The sequence below is a fragment of the Filicampus tigris genome, chromosome 5 (genome assembly GCF_054856515.1).
Source record: "Filicampus tigris isolate MCC_2025a chromosome 5, RoL_Ftig_1.0, whole genome shotgun sequence".
Taxonomy (NCBI): Eukaryota; Metazoa; Chordata; class Actinopteri; order Syngnathiformes; family Syngnathidae; genus Filicampus; species Filicampus tigris.
In genome coordinates this window covers 7,327,803-7,346,720 of record NC_141221.1, presented here as the reverse complement: position 1 = coordinate 7,346,720, position 18,918 = coordinate 7,327,803, and the positions used below count along the sequence as shown (strand labels likewise).

Here is an 18,918-nt window from a genome sequence, read left to right as displayed (position 1 = left end):
CCATTTACGTTCCGCAGGAAATTATCGGATTTCACTAGCTTTCATTTCATTTTTATCAATTAAGTACTTTTTAATTACAAGGAATGTATCCTATCTTGTTCATCTACTTCTAGGCCTGTGACACACAGTGAAAAACTGAACCATGAAATACTCTTGCTCTATTAGATGGCAGAAAGTACTACAAAACCTGTTGCCCTTCATACATCAGACTGACAGCTTTGTGACCAATTAACTCATTCACTGTCAAGGACACATTTGTCTTTTCACAGTCCAGACATTCAATTCCAGGAACCTTTATATATATTTTTTTCGATTTTTTTTCAAACGTTCAGGTAAAAGAGGCTCTGACAGTGTCTGGCAGTGAATGAGTTAAATAAGCCCAGATTTCACATTAAGTAAATTGAGACCAGATATTTTTCAGGATGCCGTATATACTTTTTGTGAGTCTGTCTGTATGCAAAAAGGTTGGGAAATACTGCTAAGAGATTTAAAAAAAAAAAAAACATATAAATAAATACTTTTAAGTATTTGAGTACTACAGTTTATTACTTTTTTTTTTTTTATTTCTACAAAAAAATAATTTGTAAGCTTGAACAAAATTGACCACTGAGGAATAAAAGATATGAAGCAAAATCATTTTGCCAGGTGAGCAAGAAAAAACAAAATCACTTACTCGGAGCTCAACCTGTGATAGCATGCCACATTTTAAATAAATACAACAGGGCAAATCAACATCTTTGTCAATTTGTCAGAGTTCAGGAAGTTATCACATGACAAAAGAAACAGGAACTTGGTGTTCAGTATCCTACATGCAGTGTTCAGCTCACGTTTTCATACGACCACCGCTTGTATCGTTTCCTCCATGTTTATCATCTCTTCCTCCAACTCAACTTCCACCTGAGGGTGGGCCACCTGCTGGTCGTCCATCTCACTGGAGGACACGCGCACCATCTGGATCTGCACGCCGGCCTGCTTCAGTCGCTCCACGTCCTCCTCGCACATCTCGGCCACGCCTCCGTCCTCCACCACGACCGTGGCCGCCTCCTCCATTTCCATCACCTCGATTGGGTTCACCGTGATGTTCTCCACCTGGATGCCGTCTTCCAGGAGCACCGCTTCTGTGGCCTCGATGGCCTGCGCGGTGATGGTGATCGCCGCCGTCGCGGCGCTGTCGGTGATGGCCAGTTCTTCCAGCGACTTTTCATTCTCTATGGCGTGAGTATCTTTGAGGTGCGTCTTTAGCTCGTGGGGGTTAGTGAACCACAAGTCGCACATGGTGCAGTGATTGGGCTTGTCTCCAGTGTGGCTCACGAGATGGTCTTTGAACTGGTCCCAGCTGTTGAACACACTGCTGCAAACCTAGAGAACAAGGGAAACATCTTAAACAGGGTGCGCACAAATTGATAATTAGGCTGATTTTTACGGACAATTTGGCAAAACACTAGCGCAGAAACTTTTGCTACCGTTTCTAGCTGTGACACTATCACAATTGCACTGATATGAAAAAAAACAACAAAAAAACCAACAAAAAAAACGTTTCATGCCTACATTTGTGCCATTAGGTTTTGTGCATTTTTTGCTGAGAAATTATTTTAATCTCACAATCCTAACAAAAACATATGAATTTGGTAGGCTTTGTTTAACCCTGGTAAAGACAACATATCAGTTCTGCTCAATATATGACAATGCAAAAATCTATGCCTCCATCTTCACTCATATGGGATCTCTATGTTGGACAGTACCTGGCATTCATATAGTTTCTTGCGTCCTTTCTTGGCTCCGGCCCCGTTCTGACAGGCCGCCATATGGCACTTCAGCGTGCTGTTCCTTGCAAAGCGTTCATGACAGTCAGGACACTCGTATGGCTTTTCACCTACAGATTACACACACAAAAAAAGCAAGCAATGTATCATGCATCACTTTTTGAAACACCAAAATAGAGACAACCCGTCCCGTCTTACCAGTATGCTTTCGCAGGTGCTCCTTAAAATGTCCGAAGTGGTCGAAGTGCTTCTTACAGTACTCGCAAACGTGAACTCTCTTTGGGGTTTTCTGGTTCTGGGCTTGTTCCTCTGCATCGAAATGGAAAGAGCTCAAGTGCTGATTCAAGGCGCCCTCCCGCGTGTACGCTTTGCCGCAGTGGCTGCACACGTGCGGCTTCTTCAGAAGACCGAAGTGCGTTTTCATGTGCTGCTTGAGGTGGTAGTACAACTTGAAGGTTCGGTCGCACTTGCTACAGCGAAACGCGTTGTCCACTTGAGAAATCTGGACCTCCACCACCTCCACGTTCTCCAGCACCTTGGAGGCAGTCACAGTTTCTTCCTGATACAGGACTTCCTGTGCCAATATTGACCAAACCGTATCGGAGAACACGTTAATAAACTCAAGAGGTAAAAATAAAGTGGGCATCCATAAACAGTGGTGACTTGACACCTTATGAGTTTTTGACCTGTCACTTTATCTTTTTTTGTTGTTGTTGTTGTTGCTTTGTTGTGAACGAGCTTCAGACAGGCAATTACTCGAGTCTTTGACGGAATAATCGATTCTATAACGATTAGTTTGTGAGCGCCCTCATCTCAAGGCACCATTGTAAAAATAAATTCAGTCAAGAGTCGAGAGTTTGATTAGGGAACAAATTAAACTTGTGCCAAGCTCAACGTACCTCTTCTATCTCTACCTTCTTGATGACCTGCAGTGAAGGTTCGCCCTGCTGATACTTGCTGGTGATGTCTGCAAGCAGAGCCAGCGCAGAGTCGTTTGATTGGGCATTCTTTGCGGCGTCCACCACCTCCTCCAGCCCAGAGTCCTCCACCTCGATTGCACCATCCGCGATCATCTCTATCTCCACCTGTGAGAACATATCCAGGCCAATCAAGTTCACATCAGTTCAGCGTTTAAAGAGCAAGTCCCCCCCAAACATTTCTTTAAAGAATATGTTCTATGCAGGTCCACTAGTCGAAACATGGCATTGTGATTAATATTTTGTTTGTGGAATATGAGTGAAGCAGGAAAATCCACCCGTTTTTGTCCATCGCAGGGGGGGCGGCCATTTTGCCACTTGCTGTCAACTGAAAATGACTTCACAGTTGCTCACGGCTCAGGTAACGACCAATCATGGCTCAGCTTCAGAAAACAAGTGAGCCTTGATTGGTCGTTATCTGAGCCCTGTGCAACTGTGATGTCATTTTTAGTCGACGAAAGTGACAAAATGGCCGACCCCTGAGATGGTGAAAAATAGGTGGATTTTTCTGCTTAACTAATACTGTATAAACGCAATATTAATCAGAATGTGATGTTTAGTGAAGGTGCATAGAATTATATTTGATATATTTTAAGAATTTTTGGATGTTGACTTTATCTTTAAAGAATTGTTTCACAAAAAGTGGTATTAACCGTGACAACTAAAAAATACGAACCGGTTCCCCTTCCACTGTGGGTAGGGCTTCTGTGATGACACAAGACGTCTCAGCAATCTTCCTCTTTTTATTGTTGCTCTTTGGCATTACTGAAGAAGGCTCATTTATCCTGTGGGAAAACATGCTCGTTTCATATTGTGTACTCGACAACAAAATGAAACTTTTTTAAACTGGGAGTTCAAAAAATGATGACATCATGGCATAGACTAATAACGTAGCCAATTCTCGCACAAATAATCCGAAATCTTAACAAGAGGCGCAACATTAACCTACATTAAATGTTAAGTTTAATGTTTTGTTTTTCTGACTAAAGAATAACAACAATAGCAATGAAAAAGCTTGTTATGCTCAGTCAAAGCGTTTATTTTTTAGGAAATTCCATTAAGAAAATGAAAAGCAGATTTGGATGGTGCAAAAAGATTAAAATTGGATGGCAAAAACGAAAACGTGCATAATGTTACAGGTGGTACGGATATTGAACATTCGTGAAGCTTGATGAACTTTTTTCTTGCCTCGAACATGTAGTTAGTCTGATATTTAAATTTTAAATGTCAAATTTTGATAAGAATCTATATTTCCTGAAATACTAGCCTGCACCAACTTAAATAACTAACTCACTTCTAAAACATGTTGTACCACAAGGTGGCTGCATTGACTTTTACGAAGATTGATACCACCACGTGTAAAGGACTTTACCACAAAATACCTGTAGAGCCCACATGGCATCTGTAAAGCTGCGTGCAAGTATTCTGGAGGAAACACTGTTAAACCTTTCAATAGAATCTTTGGCTAAATAAAGACCTCCCCGCAAATAAGCTCATGACTATTTTTACTAAATACACAGCCCCAGCCACTACATGCGGAAATGTGGTAATTATAGTGGTCAATCAAGGGGCCTTTCCGACACCAGCCTGAAAACAAGTTCATTTTAAGCAAGTCTCACTTGTTGGCGAGTGCCTTGATGGCTTCCTGCATCTGGAGGTATTCGGCAGCCTTCCAGACATCAAAGGCTTCTTCTTTACCCGCCACGGCTAACGTGGCTGTGTAGGTGAACTCCATCAGGTGCCGGAACGCCATGTTACTCACTCCTGTAAGAGAGCGGTAGTGGTGGTTAAGGTTTAGGTATATAAATTATAGTCAGAATTTCATTTTCATAGTTTGTCATAACGTAACAAGCCTATTTCCTCAAATGGTGTCCAAATAAACACTTCAGCACAAATAGAAGCGAGGGACGTTTGCAATAAGTTGCCAAAAAACATACCTTCAATCTCCACCAGGGGTTCCTGGGTAAAATCCTGGAAAAAATTGTGAAAAAACTGACTGCAGGCTGCCAATACTGCCTTATGTGCTCGAAACTGGTGCCCTAAGAAAGGAAAGACACTTTTTAGATGTACTTTCTAGTTTCTTTAGTTTTCAGTACAGGTGGTGTGAAGCTGGCTGTAAAAATTGTGATAATAATCGAGCTCGGACGATATGAAAAAAAACAAAATGTGACCCTTTTCTTTTTTTGCAATATCGCCCATCCCTATCATACAGTATTTGTGCCACATGTACAAGGCAAAAAATAAATAAAACTTTATTTTGTGTTTTTTTTTGTAATCATAAAAAGGCAATACATCGTTATTGGCCACTTGGGCCTGCAGTGCTAATGCAGCCATAGAGGACATTGTCCATGGAGGACGATCCACCTACCGTCTACAATCAAAGTAATATCTGTGAACTGGTCCAACTGTCGCTGTTCATTCAGTTTATCCATCATGACTTTGTAGTGAGCGGGGAACTCACTGCCTCCTATGACCTCAGCCGCCATTGTTCACCAGATGCTTTGCTGTGAGGAAAAAGGAAATGCATTCATGCGTGAAAAAATTACATTTCTATGGACATGGCTTCAAAATACAATAACGTGCAAAAGTTTTGGAGCCACCACTAGTCATGCTGTTCAAACGGGCATATCATAAAAATGTACTTTTAAATTGCTTGGCCCTGTACACATGCATCAAGTGTGAAACCAACCCACCAAGTAAAAATGTTGTCAGCTTCCTATTTCTGAAAATATTTCTGTGGGGGAGCCACATTTGCATAGATTAGCCCGTGGTGTCTTCAAATGCCATCTACACAACGAGGGGGTTAACATCTCCTGTTCTGAAGCGAGTCTCAGAGTCCTCTTAAATCTAAAAGGTGAAAATAAGGAAGATATTCTCCCCTTTTGAGACACTATGGCATCAATGAAACAATGCACAATTGAGTATTTATTTTTCTGACGACATTTACTATTACTACTTTCATTTGAGAATGGATATCTGAACTTCCTACTCTTTACTTTGTCACAATGTTCATGTTACCCCATTTCAACTGTGGATGACAATACAACGCAAAAACAAATAGCGAGAGGTAAAGTCAACCACGGTGGCGAGACTAATTGATTTATTGGGATCTTGGGGATTTGTAAGATGAAAAAACAGGGACAGCACCAACATGTAGAAGACGATGAGGCAACATTCGGCGGAGCAGCATATCCCCCATCTATGGTCTTGTTTGATGTTGTCGACAGACAGATTGGTTCAGGGAGAATGCGTTGTTCTTGAGGTGAGGTGAGGTGCATTTGTTACGTCGTTGTTTCTACGTACGAGCATAACGCACATTGAAAAGAGGGAAACTATTTTGTGTGGCGTAGTTATATTGTAATCATGCGAGTACCTTTGCCACATCTGCTTACTGTAAGTGACCTACAAGCAAAAAGTTATATTTACATTCCCCCAAAAAGAAATAAGGTTATGTGGAGGGCAGTTCACATGGAAGATATACAAATGAGGTACATGTACTTAACTATCAGGTCGTAAAGTAGAAAAGTTGCTGCTTAATCAATGATTTTAAAAAAACGGACTAAGTTTATAACCAAACTATTAAAAACCTGTGTACCTTGACTATAAAGGCGACAAAAGACGGATTTATTGTGGCCCGAATGAATTCATTGTGGCCCGAATGATATATGATACGATTTAGAACCATGCTAGCATTACTGCACTTCCACGTTAGCACGCCCAAAAAACAAAACTACATCCAAGTGACGTACACACTACAAATAATAATTTAGAAAAATCATCCAATTTGACTTACCTGACTCAAATATGCCCATGTAATCATCCATGTAACTGAACGTGGTCAAAATAACCACAAGGCACAAGCTGAGTCTTGCCGATAACATTAACAGGCCCCTTAGCATGCTCGCCATTTCGCGTTTGACAATCAACATTACGTCATCAAACCGCGCATTAAAATACACTTTTTCCCGGACACATTTTCTGATTTCGATCGCCACGGGTCGCAGCACGAGACGAAAGGCGTCGCTAAGCATACCTCGAGGTCGTTTATGGCGCTTTGGAGAGTTATTTGTCGGTGATCATTCCTTCGACGCATGTAACGCTGGCTGTGCTTGTCTCGCTTGCTACGAAAAGGGCGGTCGTTGGACACAAATGCCTCAGATTCCCAGAAGCCTTTGCGGCCTTAAAGGACGCCTCGTTGCTTGGCGACAGCCTTGTGTCGTTCACGAAGAACGAATTGTTCTATTTTACGACCCTTTCATTCGTAGCTTAAGATTTTTTTTAAAATCATTTTTCAACCAACAAAAATTATTGTCACTAATGTAAAATATCTATTATTTGTTTCCATTTTAAGCTTTGGTAATATGTGCTGTTTACGGCCAGCAGAGGAAGCTTTTAATTCTTCAATTAAAACGACATGGTCAGCAGAGGGTCACTCCACTTCATAAAAAGAAAATTGCGTCAGTTAATTGCCCCTTTGAAGTGCAATAAGTCTTTAAAACATAGAGAACAATAGATAGCAAAAACTGACAATTATTATTATTATTATTATTATTATTATTATTATTATTATTATTATTATTATTATTATTATTATTATTATTATTATTATTATTATTATTATTATTATCACATCTGTAGCCTATACAGCTTATTATTGGATATCCTGTAATTGACAAAAGCAGCATAGTGTATTTGTGATTGGTAGATCTGCATCACAGTTCTTTAATTGGTTCTTGTTCCAAATCCTGCCTTCCTATGTTCTCCCCATGCGTTCTCGAAGTAGCTCCAAATTACTTCCACATTCAAATATATGCATGACGGTTAGGTTAAAAAAAGGGTACCAGCTATTTCACCTGCGCCCCGTGTACAAAGAAAACAACACTACTGTGAACCAAATAGAAATAGCATGCTTTGCTACTTTGTTTTGCTGATTCCACCACAAGATGTCTTAAAAATGTGCTGACTTGAGCCAGAAAGATTGGTCACAGTTGCACATCATGGATTTTCCAACATGATAAAGACACAAATACAAGGCTAAGAAAGCTTAACTCCAATTTTTACCATTTTGAGAGCGGTAGTAAACATGTCTTACATTGTAGCCATTGTCTGTGATAGTGTCAGTTTAAACCTCAGAAGGTGATAGTGAATCATAAAGCTCAGCTTCGCAACCGTGACTGGCTCTTTGAAAGTAATGCTTAAACCTTCCTTTATATCAAAGTCCTGTGCCTCTTATGAGCAAGGGGCTTTTAAAAGCTGAAAGGTATGAGAAAACGTCAGTGTGGAACAATGGCCACAGATGTGCTGAATGTGACACTTGCTAGGTCGACGTGCACTGTGCGGTGCCAGCCCTTGTCAATGAGTTACATTGAATTTCTGGAATCATCTCGATCTGGCATGACACCCTGGATCACATCTCGCAATGCTGCATATTTTATTCTCATTGTGCACATTTGCTTTATTATCCAAATAAACTCAAATGATAACTTTGATTGTCTTTGCATGCAAGTAAAATTATGCAACAGATCATTTCACTCCTACTGTTCTATAGTTCATCTTCTAATCAGTTACAGTGGGTCCACCTGGGTGATCAGTTTCATGAGGCGTCACGATGACTTCAAGCCTGGAACAAATTCATTCCCTTTACGTAAGCCTGGAGCGATATTATTTTTAAATTAGAAGAAATTTGAATTTTACAAGTCTACCACTGTAGTTAGTAAAGTCTTAGCATGACTACATATTGTGTCCACGAGGTCATCAAGTTTCAGCAATGTCGATTTTCACTTGCTGATGTATTCCTTAAATGAGTCTTTATTGCTTTTTCTGAGGAAAAAAAAAAAAAAAACTGTCTTGGGTTGAACACGGCTCTATTCTTTGACCGCAGTCGAGCTCCCACCCCCTCCAATTACTTCATCATCATGGCTTGCTTCTGCATGCACTTTCCATGTCAGTTCAGACTTTGAGCCTTTTTATGACAGGTAAAAAAAAAAAAAAAACATTCTTCGCAACTAAACCTGTAAAACCGTGTAAATGCAACCTTTTTGGGCATAAAAGTGAGCAATCAAAAACGTCCTTTGCATTCCATCTTAACTACTACATTGCTTTTATTAATAAACTTTCTATAGAAACACCTCCTTTTTTTTCTAATTATTCCACAAGTTGAAGCGTTCAATCTGCCTGTCTTTATATGGACTGTGCACAAAAATGTTGGCCACTGACCAGAGATCCACCTTCTGTTCTTATCCAGCTGTCCTCTCTCCAAATGTGTTGCACAACTTGTTTTTAACTACCTCCATGCCTTTAAAAAGCAAAGCATTCAAGCATGACTTTTGAAATCGCAAAGCAAATGCATGCCAGCACCAACATGTTCTTGTCTTTAAGACGTTTGTCAGTCTGCCAGAAATTGCTAATCATTTCCAACCTAAAGAAATGTTCACGGTTAAAGTGATCTGATTTTTATTGGGAATAAAAAAAAAAGCATCGCCATCAGCAAAAAGAAGAAGAAGCTCAGGTTGACCTTTGTTCTGCTTTTGGGCAGACAAAAACAGGCAGAGTATAAATGGAGGGGGGAGCAGCTGAGGGTCACACTTGTTTTTGCACAACGGGCTGCTACAACTCAACACTGTGCAGAGGCAAGCTTTCGACAAACAGGTATAAGATACATTCTTGAATGACATTTATGTACATTCACAGCTTTGCGCAAGAGTATTTTGCTACACGTGAAAACAATTTTTGGACAAACGAGGCATTTTGGCACTGATTACTACTTGATTGTCAGCATTTGTGTTGATTATTTGCATAGAAATAACCAAAAACAGATTGATTGTTTGCTGAAATTGTACTAAAAAGGAGTGCAAGCACGGTGGTCTCCTGAGTCGGGGTTGCATGTTCTCTCCATGTCGCTGTGGATTTTATTTGTGTATTCAGGCTTCCTCTTACAAACATGCATGTTAGGTTCATAAAACACGGAAACTCCACATTAGAAGACCTGAGCCATGATTTGAAGCCCAAAACTAAGAACAGTGAGGCAGACATGGGGGGGATGGCGTTCGCAGGGGCATTGCCCCTGAAATATGCTTGGACTTGCCAGGTGCCAGACCAGTTAATTGACTTTTAGGTATTTTCAGATTTTTTGCAGGAATTTTTTTCCCCACATTTCTTCCTGTTCTCCTTAGGGGACATATAATTTTTTTTTTTTTTTTTTTTTTAATCAGCGTATAAAAAAAAAGTTTGTTGTGCTGTGAGATATACTACCCCCCCCCCCCCACCGCCACACCCACCCAACCCCAAATAACCCTCCAAGGAAAAAAAAATCTTAGCTCCGCCAGTACACTCAGGGACATCTTATCTCTCACGGTGTTGTCTTTCACCCTCAGCAGATAGGGGAGGCGAGGAGGTGCAGGAGGAATGTGGGTGAGCCTCAGCCTGCTCCTCGCTCTCTGCCTGCTCCAGGGGGGCGGGGCGGAGAGCGAGGGAGGCGGTGGGCCGCATTGTCAGCCGCCGCCCGATTGGAGGATCGGGACGGTGGAACCCATGAGGGCGGTGATGGGCCGTGTGACGGTGGTGGCCCTTTTGCAGGCCAGCTGACTGTTCTGTTTGGTGCAGGCATCCAGGTAAGTAGTTAGTTAGTTTGACCAGTGTTTCTCAGCCTTTATTGGCTTCATGTACTTCACATTGGAAAAAAAAAAATTCACGGCACACCACTTAGCAAAACGATTCACAAAAAGTGGATATACAGGTTTATGTATCCGTACCTATAGTGGAAAAGCATTCAATTGTTTTTCCCGTTGCTATACGTGCTTGACACACATAAATTAACTAATTAACAAAAAATATTAGAAAATAATATGTTTTTGTCTAAATAACTGACCCTGGACAATTTTCCGCAGCACACCTGATGATCTCTCACGGCGCTATAAATGTGTTACAAACTGCGTTGTTTGTCAGGACATGAACATATGGCATACGCATCCTTAAAGGTGTCCAGTCTTAGAGTTCAAACAATAATTTTCTGTATAAGAATATTTCAGAAGTCAAACATCATATGTGACGTCATAAAATGTGTCAAATATGATGCCAAAGCTTAGTGGGCTTCAGAGGTTAAGCAGTGATTCCCAACCACTGTGCCATAAGAAATCAGCAGATGTGAACATTTTCACTTTTCACTAATTTGGTCTGAATATATTTTTTAAAAATATAAATAATATATCATTGTTCATGCCATCAACGTATAGTAACAAGCAGAACAATTAAATGCTCTTCCACAAGAATTAACCTGTGTATCCACCTGTTGAAACCTTTACAATGGAGCAGGGGCGGAGCCAGAACGTGGCTAATGGGTGGGCCTGGAAAAATCAGGGCGGGCCTGAATATTTCTCTCACTGAGCACAATCCTTCTGTCCCGACACATCGTATATTGTAATAAAATGACAAACTGAATAATATGAAGTTCAGATCTTCCTTGCAACGGAATAATAGTTAATAGCAAAACAAGTAAATCTGTGAGCCAAGTGAGGCAAGCCCATCATTATTTGAATATATATACACAGTACATTTTGTCACATTTTTGCTTGGAGGTGTGACGCGAGATTTTTCTTATGTGAAATATCTACTTGCGCTCTGTGACGACCGCTCATTGCAATATGAGTACTATTTACACTCCTTATTCCATCAATAGCAAAACAAAATGGAACTATAGCTGAAAGTATCACTCTTTAAATACTCTCTTTTGTCAGGTCAGGCATAGGGTAACAAATGTTTTCTTTAATTTAGTTTCATCTTATTGCTGCTACCATTTTTACACTTTTATGACAGGTAGTATTTATGATTTTTTTTCTCCAAACACTTTCTGGATAGTTAATTAACGCTAAGCATGGAACATATTAACTTGCATAACATTATTCCTTATGGGATAATTGTTAAAACAATGCGGCATCACACAAACGATTACGTTCCACTTTGAAATTTTCGCTGTAAAGGAATATTATAACTCATTTTGATATATTTATTAACTCTGCCCCGTCTAGAATGGATAATCTGCGCCTGGTCATGGAGAGTCAGGGTTTGAAAGATGTGATCTACATGGTGGTCAACCATAAGGGGGCGCAAGCACAACAGCTGCACCCCATGCTGGAGCAGAGATTGTCGGCCAACATCGCGCTCTACAAACAAGAAGAGCACCAGTCGGATGTGTGGCAGCTGCTGAATGGAGCCAAGGATGACTTTTTCATCTATGACAGGTTTGAACAACTGGACGTGATCCTCAATTTGCATAATACCAGGGCATCCTCAATTGACGACAGCATTAAGGTTACGAATTAAACAACCTGCAGTCATATGGCACAAGTTATCATGCATTTAGCACCGTGCTTCCTGTTTTTGGTTTTTATCCATAATCGTGCACTTTTTGATTATCAGATGTGGACGCCTTACCCGCCAGATTTCACTTCCATATTCCATCATTGGCCAGGGCCACATCGAGGGTGCCATAAAGGACACCTACTGCAAGCGTTTATGTGGCGATTGCACCTATGAGGTATTATTTTGATTATGATTTCATATATATATATATATATATATATATATATATATATATATATATATATATAACCTTTATAACGTTTAAATCAATCTCCAAAGTTAACACTTTAGCTTTGACAGTCCTAATATAACCCTATATATATATATATATATATATATATATATATATATATATATATATATATATATATATATATTTATAACACACACACACACACACACACACACACACACCGTAGTCCTATACTTCCTATACTTTGCATGTCAAACTATTAATGAGACTCAATGGATTTGTGCAGCCCAGAGAGTCGATTCATCTTGGACATCTGAAAATAGACATTGATACATTTCAAGATATTTTTATTATAGTATAATATAATATATAATATATATATATATGATATAATAATATTCCACTTGAATGGTTGTCTTTTTCACAGTGGCTCCCTCTATTGACAAGCTGCCACTGATTCACACGCTAACTTGTTCCATGTGAATTTTCTACAGAGTGCGGAAATCCCACCAGAGTGCCAAGTAAATACAGAGGAGCGTCCCGATGCTGCCCCGGCAGTCGACACGGAAAATGGACATCATGGGCAACACCATCACGGGCATCATCATCACTACCACCATCATCAGCATGGGCACCACGTCCACCACGATTATCATCACCACAAACACCACGAGTTGCAAAGCCAAAGTCAGCACAGTTTAGGGCAACAGGCTAGTCAGGGGAACTCACACATGGCGCCCCAGGAGGCACAGGGGGCACCGGTGATGCAGCGGCCGTGAGCACCCGAGAAGTCGAGGTGAAAATCCAAGCATGACTGACGCTGGGCCGCTGGTCCCGACAGTGAGGCCGCTGCCAGCTGATGCTGACACTGACGGAGGCTGTTGGGCGAGGCGGGCGAGCCCATCCTGTGACGCTGTCAGGAGGCGCTACCCGCCACATGACAGTGACACGGGCAGGACGAGGCCGATCGCGTCAGCGAGACCTGACAGTGACGCTCGCCCCGGGCCGACTGACAGCCGCCTCAGCCGGACCAGTGAGCCTGACCCCCGGGGGTCGTGAGCTGAGAATGAGGCCATCTGTAAAGCTGGCCGTGATGATATTCTCCAATAGGAACACCAGCTCACGTCACCCGGCGTCCATATAGGCCGCCATGTTCACGTATGACCCTTTCCCCCTTTTGGACCCCTCCATCGTTTATGAAACCAGGCGCACAAACTATGCTCTAGTGGCGTCTGGGTGAAGTCAGGATGGCAGGGATGGGAGACGAGTCGTTGAGGAACATGGTGGAGTTTTTCTCGAAAAATTAACATTAGGCAATCAGAACATTTTTACCCAGCTTTTATTGAGCCAAAGCAGATATTTTATTAGAAAACTCTTGTGACGCACCACCAAAGATAAATGTAAAAATATGTGGATGCGGTTTTCCTCCGCCTTTTCACAGATATGAATTAAGCAGTAAAATCCACCCATTTTTGTCTATCTCGGGGGCGGCCATTTTGTCACTTCTGTCAACTGAAAATGACAGCACAGTTGCTCATGGCTCACTTAACAACCAATCACAGCACAGCTTCAGAAAACAGGTGAGCCGTGATTGGTTGTTAGCTAAATCAAATGTTGGGCTTGACTTCCACTCTAGGACTGATTTTCTAAAAGTAAGACTTCTTTTCTTGTAGACAGTGCTTTGGGGCCATCGTGTGGCATCTCGGTGTGTTTCAGAAAGGGCTCAAAAACAACAATAGGTGATGTTTATTTGTGATTAACGCAAGATAGGTTCCAAAATAAATAAATAAAATAGAGATCAACAACGACTCTCACCTTGATTTAAGTTGACTCATCCAAAGTTTATTTCTCAGTCGAGGTCTCGCTTTATCATACCCCTTTTGCACCAGCATGTCGCAAGCGCCAAAACACTCACTAATATAGAAATGTAGGACTATTTTTTTACATTCAGGACTAATTTTCCAAAAGTACCAGTATCTTAAACCACTGAAATACAGAATGTAAGGGAGTTTGCCATGAGAAGCTAATCTTTGAAGAACATAGCCTAAATGCTTTGGCCAATTAAGGGATATTAATGACAAGGTTAAGCAATTTTTTTTCAATTCATTGTTTAATACACAAAACTTTTTTTTGTTCCTTGTACTAGATTTACTTGCAAACTGCACATATCAAAACAAACTAAACAACTCCACTGTCACAAAGAGAGGGGAATGGAGCAGGAATGACTTTTGTAATACACACTGTGCTTAATGATGGTTTCTGCGGGAAGGTGAAATGTCACCCGGAAATCTGATGCCCGCACAGAGCAATGTATTGTAAAGTGAGTGTGTGAATTATACAGTATGTGAAAGGACAGTGGAATAAACTTTGATTGGATCGCTTCTTCTGTGTTTGCGCTTTTTGGATCAACATCAATTGTTTGAATAGGATAACATGATGCTCTATGGAAAATCGAGTGCAGATTCTGAATCAGCGCAAAAAAAGAATAAAAGATCAAAAGTTTACTTGCATATATGATTAAAAATTTTGTAAAAAAAAAAAAAAAAGTCGACCAGTGTAACTGATCACAAAACCTACTGACTTGTCAGTATAATTAATTCTATTACTAGAAACAACATACATTATGTTGCATTTTATTTCATGTCCAAATGTTCGTTTGACCTGTGGTGTACAACAACAACAACACCAACCATCAGCACAATTATAATAATCATAATACATTATTTCATTTTCAATTGACACTATGACACACTACCGAATGTGCCCAGCAGATAACGACAAAGCTCCACAAAGGAGAGGTGGTGGACTGGTGGGAGGAGCATCAAATCTGCTCAATTTAAATGTCTATAGGATCTCCAAATCATTTATGGCTTTACTAAACACTTCATTGGGCATACTTGCACTATTTAATGATATTGTTAAACTGTTTTGTTTGTTTTGGCCATGTTTGCGTTGTACACAGACAATGCGGAAGAACTAGTTTGCCCTACCGTACTGTATAGAATCTAGTCAATAGTACAATTAACCAACAAACATCTCTGAGATAGGATGCAGTGTAGTTCTACACCCTGGCAAACTATAACCTCAATTAAACAAAACAAAACATGTTGATGAATAAATACTGCTTTGACGGTCGAGACAACACTTTAATTGGAGCACATGAACTTGCTCGGACGTTGCTTTGGAGTATCCACACAAATGCATATGATTGTTACTTAACAATGGAAAATAACACAACACTATCCTATGAATGAGTAATAAAAGTAACGTTTTGGTATTAAATGATAATTTATTCAGCCAACAAAAATGCAACATCTACTGAACTGTCCATTTGTTATGGAAATATACACTCTGTTACACAATACAAATTATAGTACAGTGCACTGCTTCCTGCAATCACGACATAATCTGTTTGCAGAACATACAGCCATATAGCCTATCATTATATTTTTGACATTTACCCCCTCCACATCTGAACAGTATTTTGCATAGCCTTTTCTATATTTATTCGTTTTTCGCTATTATTGTTTGAGCAGCGAAAGCGCAACAGACACATACCACTTTTTGCGAATTAGGGTTAGGGTTATGGTGGGGAAAAAATAATAGTGTGTTCTTAGTGCCCTTATAGTGTGTAGTGTACTCAGGATGACGAAAAGAACAATGCGCGCACACACACAAAACCATATTTCCACAGATGTGAGTCGAGACAGCTTGGTGCCAGAAGAAAGTGTTAGAGTGTTAGTGTTATGTTTTTCGTGATACAAGCCGTTGCTTGGCTGATTTTTGGGCAAATATTTGAGTTACGAACACTACATAGCTGGTAGAGGACTTCAAAGAATCAGCAGATCAGGAAGGCGACGTGCTTGCTTCAAGATGTTTACTGCATTCCCAGTTAGAGTCGACTGTCAAACCAAACATAAAGATACACATTTAAGTCTGTGAGCTTAATGCTAAAACAGTGAAAAAACATCACAGACGGATAATGAAACTAGCATTGACCTCTGCGTAGTTGTAACTTTTTAAGCAATGAATATTTGTGAAAAATGACAAAAATGACTGCATCTTACTGAGTTTAGAAGTTGATTTGTGTGCACCCCGTTTTACGTTTGAAAGTAAAGCCTTCCCATTTCAGTCTTGAGTCGTTTTAGTAACAATATGTTGCTCTTCAAGCGTCGCAGTGCACTACCTTCAGCTTGTTGCCATGTATCTGAATGTCCTGTCAAACTGTAGATTCGAAAAGGTCAACAAGCAAATGGAGGCGATGGGTTAGGCCGAGGTGCCTTGTCTATGTGGGCGTAATTGGGTTGAACATCCAATACAAGGGGGAAAGTGACTTATGGCTAATTAGCCGCAATGTCCTGTGAGTGGCGGTCAGTGTGATTCAATCAGCCCCCATACAGAGCAGCGGTACACAGCCTCCATCTTAATTGGTCAATAAGCTTTCTCCGTGGGTCTGCAGCTCCCCTCCTCCATCTTCTTCACCACCGCTCAGGCCTAGAAGTGAGAGTGGAGCACACAACATGTCAACCCATTCACACAGTGTTCCTCTATGTGGATCACAAACAAGCCAGTATTCTCAACTCACACACACACACACACACACAAACACACTAAATAGGGTGAAAGGTGCTCATCCTGCAATTAACACACACATAACCACATACCACAGGATGAAAGGTCATCCTGCCATTTTTTGCACACAAACAATAGAAATACAAGTACACAGACACCCACCCACACACACAAAGGGTGAAAGAAAGCGTCCAGCGATTTGTACACACAAACATAACTGACCACATACGCGCCTCCACGTGCTCACACACACACACACGCACACACATGAACAGGGTGAAAGGTGCTCATCCTGCAGTTGACCCACAAAAATAATATTCAGTGACTCACACATGCACATGGGGTGAAAGGCGGTCATCCTGCCATTTTGAGCACTGAAACAATAGAAATACAAGAACACACAAACACACACATTCCATTGGGGCAACAGGGCAGCCCTATGTAGAGAAGAAAAATATAAATCTGCACAAACTACTTGTGCTGTTGAGTAAATAATAATAATAATAATAATGATAAAATTCCACAATTTTTTCAGTTTTCTTAGTGTGCCGCCAATCTGTTTTACTTAGCACTTATACTTCGCAGTCCGTTTAAATACGTTCACATTTCATGTGTAGTATTTCTAAGTGTGGCTTTGCACTTTCAATTGATCTGAGAATCTGTTAGCTGTCGCCTGCTGGGAATTTTGCCGTTAATCTCTTTGTTAACGGCAAAATAATGAAACACGGAACAGTTGGACATCTGTATTCAGGACTAATTCCAAAACAAACAAAAAGAACCAGTACGGTTAAAATAGCGGCATATTGACATTTATTGTGACGCAACTTTATCAATCACAGATCCAACACCGACAAGGATTAACTGCAAAGAAAAGAATATCACGTCATTGAAGGCCGACAATTGTTCTTAGCGTTCAATTAAATAGCCAGGGTGGATGCTACAAATAGGAATGCAACTTCAAACAAGTTACAATGGTACCTTGATTTTTTGCGAGTGTCCCAATTTACAATAGGGTACTTTTTTTGTGTGTTGCAAGAAAAAAATGGATTTACTAGTGAGTTTTCTCCTAGGCATGAAGTGTATGCACACTGTGCGGTTTGGCAGATAGCGAAGACTTCTTTCAAAAAGATGCAAGTATGCTTGCTTCAGGCCATTTATTGCCACTCCCAGTTGATGTTTACTGTAAATCTAACATAAAACAAGACCATTACATGTGTATTTAAGTAAACTACATACATTTTCTCATGAAAGCCTGCTAGCTTAACGCTAAAACATAATGCTAGACACACACGGAGAGGCTAACACAATTAGCATTGATCTTGCAGTAGTTATAAACCTTTAAAAAAAACTTGTATTTAAACAGAATGCTGCAAACAGAGAACACAAGAGTCGCATTCTTTCTAATTTGCCAATAACGGCTAATATAGGCCAAGAAACAGCACATCCACTAAATTAAGGCAAAAAAGGTAACAATTTAATGGTTATTACTGTATATTTTCATACAGTACAATACTAGAACAGAGTGTTATTTTTCTCATAAAAAAAAAACACATTACAAAAATGTGTTGGTGTCTGTGGCATTTTCGGTCATGTCAATGAGGAAGGTTGATTTGAGATCTGAGTGATTTGAGTTACAACCATGGTCAGGAAACAAATGAAACTTGTAAGTCAAGATACCACTGAACTTGGATGAACGATGTTGCTGAGCATGAACCTGGATGGCGTAGTCGTCTGTTTGGACTTAGTCATGAAACAGCGACAACAACAAAAAAAACTTGGGAAATATGGAAACGATAATAATAACAAAACAGCGGGAACATAATAATGCTTGTGGTGTAACTATTGATACTAAAGCCTCTTATACATAGAGAGCCTATCGCATCAGAGCTTTTTACACAAAACACAGGGAAAGCGCGATATTGACACAATCACATTAGAATTGTGACATAAAATAGCATCTGGATGGGAGAAGTGAGTGTCATCGTGTTCCATGAAAAAAAAAACAACAAAAAAAACCTACCCCTCCAAACCCAACCACATACTCCACACAGTTCCA

The 18,918-nt window shown here is 40.3% G+C and overlaps 3 protein-coding genes across 7 annotated transcripts in view; 1 reads left to right on the top strand and 2 right to left on the bottom strand.

The window, feature by feature from the left end:
- Positions 1 to 35: 35 nt before the first annotated feature.
- On the bottom strand, positions 36 to 6,939 carry zbtb35 (zinc finger and BTB domain containing 35). Of its 3 annotated transcripts, none has more exons than XM_086032096.1 (9): positions 6,774 to 6,939; positions 5,109 to 5,244; positions 4,678 to 4,779; positions 4,360 to 4,504; positions 3,417 to 3,525; positions 2,663 to 2,848; positions 1,962 to 2,337; positions 1,743 to 1,873; positions 36 to 1,359 (listed from the first exon to the last, which is right to left on the bottom strand). In XM_086032096.1, exons 2-9 carry the CDS (start codon positions 5,224 to 5,226, stop codon positions 832 to 834), a joined length of 1,695 nt encoding a protein of 564 aa, XP_085888222.1. In that variant the 5' UTR covers positions 5,227 to 5,244; positions 6,774 to 6,939; the 3' UTR covers positions 36 to 831. The 3 variants fall into 3 exon arrangements, with proteins under 3 accessions (XP_085888222.1, XP_085888224.1, XP_085888223.1); XM_086032098.1 differs by having other exon boundaries at positions 1,962 to 2,298; XM_086032097.1 differs by lacking the exon at positions 6,774 to 6,939 and adding an exon at positions 6,534 to 6,673.
- Positions 6,940 to 9,218: 2,279 nt separating this feature from the next.
- selenop (selenoprotein P) lies at positions 9,219 to 14,672 on the top strand. Of its 2 annotated transcripts, none has more exons than XM_086029803.1 (5): positions 9,219 to 9,388; positions 10,114 to 10,350; positions 11,764 to 11,976; positions 12,155 to 12,272; positions 12,785 to 14,672. In XM_086029803.1, the coding sequence occupies exons 2-5, from the start codon at positions 10,145 to 10,147 to the stop codon at positions 13,067 to 13,069; spliced, it is 822 nt and encodes a 273-aa protein (XP_085885929.1). In that variant the 5' UTR covers positions 9,219 to 9,388; positions 10,114 to 10,144; the 3' UTR covers positions 13,070 to 14,672. The 2 variants fall into 2 exon arrangements, with proteins under 2 accessions (XP_085885929.1, XP_085885930.1); XM_086029804.1 differs by having other exon boundaries at positions 9,226 to 9,388; positions 10,117 to 10,350.
- Positions 14,673 to 15,422: 750 nt separating this feature from the next.
- ghra (growth hormone receptor a) overlaps positions 15,423 to 18,918 on the bottom strand; it is a 39,097-nt gene continuing 35,601 nt past the window's right edge. Inside the window, exons 10-11 of one of the 2 annotated variants that reach the window (XR_015086716.1) lie at positions 16,358 to 16,784; positions 15,423 to 16,192 (exon numbers count right to left, since the gene is read on the bottom strand). Coding sequence is in view for 1 of the 2 variants with exons in the window: in XM_086029798.1 (XP_085885924.1) it covers positions 16,769 to 16,784 (16 nt within the window). In the remaining variant the exon portion in view is untranslated. Of the gene's footprint in view, positions 16,785 to 18,918 lie in introns of both variants that reach the window. The other variant, XM_086029798.1, reaches the window with a different exon arrangement.